General features: G+C 41.4%; 1 protein-coding gene across 2 annotated transcripts in view; it reads left to right on the forward strand.

The window, feature by feature from the left end:
• The window catches only part of TAF3 (TATA-box binding protein associated factor 3), a 125,700-nt gene extending 116,457 nt beyond the window's left edge, over nt 1-9,243 (forward strand). For both annotated transcript variants that reach the window (XM_074869728.1, XM_074869727.1), the window contains 3 exons: nt 2,263-2,518; nt 6,274-6,380; nt 7,135-9,243. In XM_074869728.1, coding sequence (XP_074725829.1) covers nt 2,263-2,518; nt 6,274-6,380; nt 7,135-7,249 — 478 coding nt within the window. In that variant the 3' untranslated portion in view covers nt 7,250-9,243. The remainder of the gene's footprint in view (nt 1-2,262; nt 2,519-6,273; nt 6,381-7,134) is intronic.
• Nucleotides 9,244-10,156: the final 913 nt, after the last annotated feature.

Genomic DNA, 10,156 nt, shown 5'->3' on the forward strand with positions numbered 1-10,156 from the left:
GCTAATACATTTCCTAGTCTAGACTCAGGGAGGGTTGACTCCCTGAAGACCTCATAGCAGGACTTTGTTTACTTGCAGGAGGTAGAAGAGAGGGGCGGGGAAACAAGGGGTAATGATGTTTGAAACCGTCCAAATGACTTTTGCTGTGCCAAATATTTTGCTGTCTTGTCCCTCTCCTTGCTTTTATTATTGCTAAGATTTTTTTTATTGAGAGGTGGCTCTCAAGTCCTAAGGGTGACTTTGCAAACCATGAGAGTTTTGCCACCAACCAAGGTCTTAGGTGTTCAGCGCTGGGAGCCAGGGCTCTCTGTGGAAGCAGTGGAAGGAGGAAGGCACAGAATAAGCATCTGAGTTGGGGTGGCCAGTCTGGCAGGAGCCCCAGGGAGCCACACACTAAGACTTTCATTGAACCAGAAACGTACCATGGGCATTCAAGAGCCAAAGAGAAATGGGAGATAACAGTGGGTTTTCAGATGTACCCCACTAACAGGAGAAAGAGACTGGATTTGATGTGTAGGTTGCTCCCAGGATGACCTAATAATACAACTTCCTTCTGCAAGTCACAGACATAAATGTTGTCTGTACTTTGACTCACAGTCTAGCACCTTACTGACACATACAAAGAGCCTGAGCTCCCAGATTAGGTACCTGAAGCAATCACTAGGACATCAAGTGATAGGAATGTCTTCAGTGTTGCTGATAGAAAATTATCTAACACCTTTAGATTCTGCTCCATTCTTAAGTTTCTAAACTTCCTTGGTTTTGTTCTTCTTCCCCTAGTCACTCATAGTAAGTCTCGGAAGGTAGGTGTGATGCTACAGTCAGCAGGTAAGGCAGGAATACCAAACCCATTGCTCTGTTTCCATTTACTAAGTCTGTTTTTACTATAACTTGCCATAGTTCTGATTTAGTAGTGCAAGTGACATATCTTTTTTGACATAACGCTTAGGGATATGGTGTAATTGGGAACTGTCAATGTTAGGTTAATGGTTGGACTGGATGATCTTCAAGGTCTTTTCCAACCTAGACGATTCTGTGATCTGTGATCTTGGGAGAAAAACACTATTGTCTCAGCCAAGCATTAAATACGGTGTAATTCCAAACCTTTCTGAAATGATGGCTTGGATTATTGACTTGAAATGCAGAGTGCCTCCAGTCGTAGTGATACTGCCTTTTGAATATCGTAAGAGAGTTGCGGTAAATTCTAAAGTTGAATGTAAAATTCCCATTGATGGTGGAGCTGGACTTTCCTGATTCTCAGGAGTTGTTGGAATTTGATTTTCGTCATGGTTTTCCTACTGATGTCTTTGGGTTTTGCTTTCTTAAGCTCTCCTCTCTGGAACGTCTAACCTTTCTTTAAATCACCTTCTTCCTACAGTCACATCACAAACCAGTTGCACTCCTACAGTTACCATTCAAATATAAATTAGTTCAATGATTTACCAAAATGTGGTAAAACAAATAGACCTATCCTGTGTTTTGTTTGAGGTTTGGGGTTTTTTTTGTTTTCTAAAACATCCTTTTGCTTCTCTTTATGTTTCTAATCTAGAGCCTTATAGTAAGGGCTTTATCTGCCTTGTCCATTAAATGGCATGCACATCAATAGCACTGTGTATCAACATTCATTAATAAATGTTGGGTCCTCTACGTATCCCCCTTCCTGGGCAAGATTATTCTATACTGTGTATTTACTAGAGCTACATCCTGTCTACTTCAGCTACTCGAGTAAGTAGCAATATTTTAACTGCTGAGTATATAGTGTGCGTCATTTATTTGTCCTGACTAGATCCACTGCTGGTTTCATAAACATTTGGGGAAAGAAATACCAAGCTAGCAAATATTTGGAGAACCCCCTAATGCAGGATCTTAAGAGGATGATATCGTCTCTCAGTTTGAAGATTAAAATCAGTGCTGTTCACAGCTGATTAACTTTCCGTTCTAATATTTCCCACAAATTGAGCTAATGTAATAAAACTTAACGAAACAAGGTTTAGTAAAGCCACAGAGAATATTTATATGACAAAAAGCTATAAAATGGTTCAGGCTGTCCTGGCATTCACTTTGTAATGGCTCTGTACTTTATCGTGTCCAAAGAATGGGTGTAGCAGTGACAACACTCCTTGTGTTGGGTTGAAACAGCCTCTGCTGACTCAAAGGTGATGTGAATTAGCTGCTCTGTGTTTTCCTTATATCTAGCAGGTGATCGATCATTGCTTTCTTTCCCATCAACTCCAACCAGTTCTCCTCTTTTTGGTCCTTCAGAGTCATCAGCAAAGTGGTGCCAGCTCCAGAGGCCAAACCTTCTACTCCTGTGAGCCGGCCCAAAACACCTCCGCCTGTGCCGTCACCGGTCCCAGCTCCAGTTCATGTCACCCCTCCTCCAGCTCCAGCTCCTCCTCCTCCACAGGCTACTGTCTCACCAGTCCTGATCCCACCACCCTCTCCAGCTGTCTCGGCAGCAGGAGGCTCCAAGGCTCCGGTTAGGAGCGTGGTGACCGAGACCGTCAGTACTTATGTGGTAAGTAACACACACTGCCGTGTTTTGTCCCAGTGCCAGTGACCTTCATTTCTTGAATTGTTGAGCTCCTGGGTGACTCATCATCTCAAACTGATGGTACCTGGACTTGTGATGTTGCTCTCTATTAAGCTACTCTTTATCCAGCCCTTGCTTCCATGCGTGTGTTTTGACGGGTTAATAACTTAATCAAAACACTACTACTTGGACTGAATTTTTTCTTTGCTCCAATTTCAGTGTTTAAATTTCTTCTAACAAGTCCATTTATATCCCATTCGGTATTTTTTGCTACCTTAGCTAGAGCATTTTATTTTAGGAGGTGGAGATTTTTTTTATAGATGCTTTCATAAGTGCTGAATTGAAACCTCAAATGTCAAACCCGCCATAGATTTTGCTGTCAGTCAGGTAAAGTACAAAACCCTCATACAACATCAAGAATTTGACTTAGCCCTCATTTGAAATGTGGAGAGTCCGCTAATCTCTTTTCTGGGTTCCTCAACACACAGAAATTGCAAATGTTTGTGCATCTCAGAAAGTCTGTAGATAGTTCATTAGTCTACAGTTCATTAGTCTGTTTGACATATGCTCTGAACTTGGCCTCTGTCTGGTAGCATTAAGACTTCTTCCTTCTTCTAGAAAAGTCTCCCATCTAACATGGTGTAGGAACTACAGTCTCTAAAAGAACACGGATATACCTCTGGGCAGGACTAGGATTGCTGCGCCACTGAAAATTTTTGCTTTAGATGCAATGTGAAATGGAAGTCCTGGCCGTTTCTGATCATTGCAGAGCAGCAGATGCCATTACCAGCATTAGCAGTGTTGCTATCCTCCCTGTCCTGGCTAAGTTCCAGCTTGGTGGTGACACCTTGCTTATCTCTAGTGGGTGGCAGTTTAAAACTCTCAGCATTTAAAACACCTAAAACTTGCCTTTATTACAGAGTTTCCTGTGCTTTAATTGCAACATATACATGATTTTTTCTCTTTTGAATTCCTGGTTTTATAATGATTCCTAGTGTAAATCTACCCTGCCGTTTCTAATGGAAAAGGTGCTCTTCCCTGCTGGACTTAAACTGTTGTATCATGTTACTGGTCTCTATTTAAACAGCTGCTACATTTCACTCCCGAGTTAGTTACAGCACCAGACGACCTCACATAGGCTGTGCGTATCTTTAGAGTGCAGGATACTCATCCTCACCTTCCGTGTCGCAGGCGTAAATGCAGTGTCACGTATTACAGTAGTGCCCAGAAGCTTGGAAATTCACTCTAAGAGAGAAACATTTCCAAAATGCTGCACGACATCCCATTCTCTTCAGTAAGCGTTAAAAGCAAATAATTTAGAGATTATGTTAAGGTTGCCTAGGTACTTCTAGTAGTAATACTGTTAGCACCTTATGGAGGTACATCAGAGGACATGTAGACTCCGGGTTCTGTCTTTCTTTTACAACATTATAGTTGTAACCGGGGCTTTATAGCATTAGGATCAAACAGGCAGAGAGACTCCTGATGTGAGACATTTGTAAGTCAAAAAGCTGAGAGAGAGGCTGGGCAAGAAGGGAATAATTAATAACTATTAGCCTATTGTATGAAGGGAATCCAGGACACAGAATGATGAAATGGCTTTCCCCAGGTCGCACAGGAAAGCTCTTCTAGAGATAAGCTCGGAGCCAGTGTGACAGGGGTGCGCAACTCCCTTCTGCAGGGGAGGACAGGAGGATGATTTTATAGTTTACATGGAAAACATACGATGTGGGATCTCCCTGTAGGATAGCATCTCAGTAAGTGTGCTCTGATCATTAACTCTCAGCGGTTTGTACTAAAATAGTACTCAGCAATCACATACTGTCCCTCCTTCCACGACCCTTGGCTCATTAAGGAATGAGAAGTTACGCAATATTTTTAACATCCTCATTCAGCAGCCCAAGATCTTGTTTAACAAACAGGCAGAGGTTTCAATGATTATAGACCACCGGGCCCTTCTGCAGCCCCTGAAAGCCTGAGACAGGCATTCTGCAGACAAAATCCCCCCTGAGAAACTAAGTTTGGGAAAGTTAGGGTATCTCTTGTAATGGGGCAACATCAGGCAGCGCTGCCTACACCTGGCACCTCCAGTGCCCTGGATGGGTGTCTGCCAAGTGCTGGTGCCATGCTGGAGGACAGTGCTGGTGCAGCTGGATCGCTCAAGCAGGTTGTAAAGGGCTGGAGCTGTCAGCCCAGCAGCCCACAGCATGGCTTCTCTGCAGCGCCGTGGCACAGCGTCTCCTCCTCCCCCAGCAGGATTACCCGACAGAAATCATAGAATGGTTTGGGTTGGAGGGGACCCCTGTCCCCTGGGCAGGGACACCTTCCACTAGCCCAGGTTGCTCAAAGCCCCGTCCAACCTGGCCTTGAACCCTTCCAAATGACTATGGACCTTTTCACGCCAGGCGCAGACAGTTTACCTGCAGAACAGATGCTTCTCTACCAACTTAAAACAACTTTGCAGATGTGAGATTAGATGCATAGATAGGAATGTTTATTGCAATCAATCAGCTTTAAAATGAAGTTCATTTTATGATGTTGTCTACTCCATATCGCTGTTGGGAAGGGAATTGCTCCCTGCTTAATATTTCTGGGCTTTGTATTTTCTAGTTTTAAATGACAAAAAAAAATCAGGGCTTTAAGAAGAGTCAGTCAAGATGTGTTGGTTGCGGCTCTGGTACATTCCTATTGATTTTTCAGGAAGTGGTGTAAGATGTACAGACCACCGTGTAGTGGCTTTTTTTTTTCCTAAAAGTATTTCAGGCTTTCCACCTACTACTTTTTAATATCATTTTTTAAGCTGTATAAATAGCAAAATGTTATTGCCTTAGATATGTGTAAATGCACAAAAGCCGAGAACGAAACTGTTTATATTTTTGAGATTCAGTGATAATATGCAAATCTTCATAAAGAAATGATGAAATCAGGGTAATACCCCAGACATGTTGTACTTTGTATTGTTAATTGCACTTCTTTGGGTGGATTTCATGACGTTTTGCATGTATGTTTTTACCAAAGAGCTGTTAAAGAATCCACTATGAAATATAAAAATACGAATAATGGGTCTAGCAGGATATCAACATAAAAGAAAATCATGAAGCTCTGAATATGATAAATCCAGTGAGCAGCTGCCGAATACTGTAAATGATCTGCCTTTCTTGTTTCGTTTACCCTTTAGTAAATTGTACTGTGACATAAATGTCATAAGGGGAATGGAAAGTTACTGAGTAACAACTTTTTTATATCCTGATCTTATCAGCTAGTTGAAGTTGAAGACTTTGGCTAATAAGTAATATGGCAATATATACACATGGCACTGTATATTTTACATGCATACAGGACTGTTATCTTACGCAGGGGGCTGCCGTTGCTCATTCTTGCCATTAACAGGGTAGAATTTAAAAAGTCACGATAGTATAGACAGAGGAGGAATTGTGTCCTTAAGCCCTGGCTGCTATATGTGAATGCTTGCGCTTAGGTCGGGTGGTATAACTGGCTTTACTGGTTTACAGGACAATACAGAAAAATGCGTGCTTTTGTTGTCATGTACAGTATACAAAAATCAATTAAACATAACGCCGAGCACTTATGATCAGAGATTCATAAATAACAACAGTGACCGCTGGACGGTTTTGTTGGATAAGCAATAAACTTTTTTTTTTTTTTTTTTTTTTTAAAATGTCAATTTTGCTGCCTGTTTAGCCCTGAAAACCAGCTAACTTTCCTTTTCTTTGCACCAGATCCGAGATGAGTGGGGTAACCAGATCTGGATCTGTCCTGGCTGTAACAAGCCAGATGATGGCAGTCCAATGATAGGTTGTGATGACTGCGATGATTGGTATCACTGGTAAGTTGCTCTCATCCATCCTGTTCTTCTGTTCCCTGGCAGATTGTGACTATATTATTAAAACCTTTTTTTTTTTCCAGCAGTTCATGATGCTGGGAATATTTGAATGGCTTCGCTATGTCCAATTTAATAATCTGGAAGATATTTTTTCTCTGTTTCTCTGGAATTTGAAAAAGCAGATTTTAAGCTCTGAAGGAGAGTTACTTTTTAATTAATGGGCATTGGTGATAACAGTTGTTTTTGAAACTGCTGGGAAATATTGCTGACACCGGTAATTTTGTGAGAACTACAGGATTATGAGCACAGTGTATACAGATAGACATTTCAAATTATGAAGCATTGTACAAACAGTAATATAAACGTCAGCTCTTATAAAAGGGTTGGAGGGAATTAATCACTTTTTAGGCTTTTTCTTAAACAGCTACATAAAATCGTAAGGTTTTTTGCAGATGTGTTGAAGAAGCATTCGAAATTATTTTAAATCTAGCCTATTATACCTGAAAGAGAGCTCATATTTTCTGTTAAAATAACGTTTCTTATCTGAGTGTCCTTTAGATTTTTTTTTTTGTTTCAAAGCAAGTGTTTTTTAGGTTTCTGTTTGATCATTATATTCATTAAGATAATGATAATATAATTGCTGTATTAATTTGAAGGCCAGATCCTGTCTCCCAATGAAAAGTTTCCTTTTTCTGGGTAAGAAATAAAAGTAACGTTACTCCACTGAGATGATACGATATTTTCCTGTCCTTCACAGGCCTTGCGTTGGGATTACGACCGCACCCCCAGAAGAGATACAATGGTTCTGCTCCAAGTGTGCCAACAAAAAGAAGGATAAAAAACACAAGAAAAGGAAGCACAGGGCGCACTGAAGACTTCTTCAGCGGACTGAAGTCGTGCGGTCGCCGTGGCACCTTCTGCCCTTACTTGGTTGCAGGGGGGATCCAGCCTGCTCGTGTCTCACCCTCCTCACCGGCCGTTAGGGTTATGACTGGAGGGAATCGGGAGCGAGGAGATGCTCTCTGTCAGGGGCTGTTGCGTTTCACAGACCGTCCGAGTCCAGGGGGTTGGATTTTGGTACATCCTGATGCTGTCTTTCACCTACCGAGGGATATTTGCACAGTGCACTATGAAGACTTCGGTAGTTCATGGTACCGCTCCCGCTCCTGTGGCTCGGCAGCAACAAAGATGAATGTTGTAAATACAGATATCTGTCCTATTCTTTCTCGATTTGTTATTATTCCCTCTTGGACCTTTGCAGTAAGGTGCTGAGAGGAGGAGAAAATGTAAATTGCAGTAAGTTGTAAACTGAGGAGACCTTCTGGAATGATTTCTGTAGTCTGGATACAGTTCAGCCTCTACTCCTGCTGAGCCAGATAATCATAATGTGGAAATAAAAAGTGGCTGGTAAATATTTTTGTGACGAGAATATATGAAGCTTTTTTCCTTGATTTTTAGTACTAACATGAATAAACACGTTCAAGCTTTTGTGATATATCTTCTATTTTTAAAAAAAAAGTTTCTATTGTGTCAATTTTTTTCTTCCGTGTGAATTTATTTCGGTGGACCTGTAATATATTTTATACTTTGTTTTTTGTTTTTTAGTCTTTGTCAGTGTACCTTTTCATTGCTTGTACATTTCATTGGTGTGTAAAAACACTTCCCATTAAAAGATTTTCACACGTGTAAATACCTGATATTTATAAAGTACCTTTTTTTTTAATTAATTTTTAGGGCTTGAGGATTTTTATTTTTGTTTGCCGGAGAATACAAACCTAGCAGCTATTAAAAGCCCGTGCGATGTACGCCTGTCCTTATGGCTTTAAGGGATTGGTGAGATCTGCCCCAGTGGTGCGTGCACGCGGAGTCGGCCAGCACCATAATTAGGCCTCGATTCAGATACTTAAACATGTGGTAACTTCTTAAGGAGTGAGTAATCCTATTGCCTTCAAGGAGCCTGTTCCCACACTTGGTTATACATGTGCTTAAATGCCTTCTGAATTGAGAGCTTAGGCCAGGGGGCTCTGCGCTCTTAATGGCAGCAACAGCGTGTTAATCTGTAGCTGGAACTGACTTTTGTTTTGTTTTTTCCTTTTTTTTTAACAAGTGGTAGTGAGTTTGTCAGAACAATCAGGCTCGTGTTTAGATGAAGGAGATGCAGAATGGCGTTGAGGCCAGAAGATGCATTGCTCTGCTTTGTGTACCCGCTTGGAAAGACCAATAAAGTGAATATGAGTTGTACTCCCTGCTGAAAATGAGGGGGGAAATTGCAGAGAAGAAAAAGTCAGTATTAGATATTATAGTGCCACGGGTCTCAGAGCTAAATAGAATATAAGACTAAATCCGGAAAAAAATTTATACCTTATGTTTCCAAAGCGATTTCAGACCTCACTGGTTAATTTGGGGATATTTCTACTTGAAACCATACAGTGAGAAACATTTGATGTTTGAGAATATGGCCCTTTAACCTGTTGTGCAGATACTAAGAGTTATTTTTTAAATGCATCCAAATTGATATTAATGAGAATGAATTAGTCATGTTTTTAAAAGTACCAGTCTAGTTAGGGAAATGAGGCTTTGCTGATAGAACTGTTAAATTGCAAATCAGTGGAGATATGGATGAAATTGGTTTATTAAAAGTGCACTGTTACCTTCTTTGTTCAATGCCACCTCATTTATATTCTGTCCCTGCTAATAACCAGTCAAGAAAGTTCTTCGATTTGATTATTTTATTTTATTTTATTTTGAATTGTTGGATGTTGCAAACCTGATTATTGTTTTTTTCCCACGTGTAATGTGCAGACATACGTAATACACAGTCTTTGGTCATTTCTGGTTGCAATAATAAAGAACTAGCTTTTGGTAAGTTGTTTATCCATTTCCTCCTCCCCTCCATTAATCAGAACTTCTCACATTTAATCGACTAAATTATTGAAGGTGTCGTGGGAGGGCCAAACTTTGCTGTTTCAACGGCCGTTCACTATTTCTGTGCGTGCTTGTGCGTTGCTGCCACCGGGTTGATTTCCTACCCTGGGTTTTATGATTTTATAAATGACCCCTGTGGCAATAAAACCAAAGCATCATTTTCAGGAGGCTTGTGTGGCTGACGGGATTAGTAACGGGAGAAGGGGCCCTTCACCTCCGGGTCATCGGTTTGAAGCCAGCCCTGGTCCGTAGCCATGCAGAGCTTGCCTCCCCTTTCACTTAACGCTGGTGTGTGTCAGGAATCGGTGGTGTAAGAGAATAATCAGCTTCCAAAAATAGTTACCCCCGAGCAGCCGTGTGGCATGGACCTTCCTTACAGCCCCTCATACTACCCAACACCAAGCAATCCCAGCTACCTCCCCAGATGTTTGTATTTGCTGCTATAACTTCATGGGTTGTGTTTCTTCTCCATGAACTCTGCCAGAGTTAGGGCTGCTCCCTTGATTCGCTGCTTGATTTTATGGTTGGGCATTTGTGTTCCTCTGAATCCTTTTATGATTTGGGTTTTGGGCACCACCATCCATGGGAAGAGGGCACGACGGGTGGGTTGCATGTTGGTTTGCTTGCTGGATGTCATGGGAGAGCATCACTCTCTCTGAATGGTTTTCCTGCCTTGGAGGGCAGCTTCATCCAAGAGGAAAGGCAGTTGTGAGCACTGCCTCTGGAGAACATCTGTTTCCACAGGTAGTTGGAGTAGAACTGGTTAAAAGTTTAGAAAGTAAAGAATTAAAGAGTTTTCAGTGAGGAGAGGACTCACCATCTGCCAGCAGTGTAAGGAGAAGACAGATACCATT

Source organism: Strix uralensis, chromosome 5, assembly GCF_047716275.1.
Source record: "Strix uralensis isolate ZFMK-TIS-50842 chromosome 5, bStrUra1, whole genome shotgun sequence".
In the NCBI taxonomy this organism is placed as follows: domain Eukaryota; kingdom Metazoa; phylum Chordata; class Aves; order Strigiformes; family Strigidae; genus Strix; species Strix uralensis.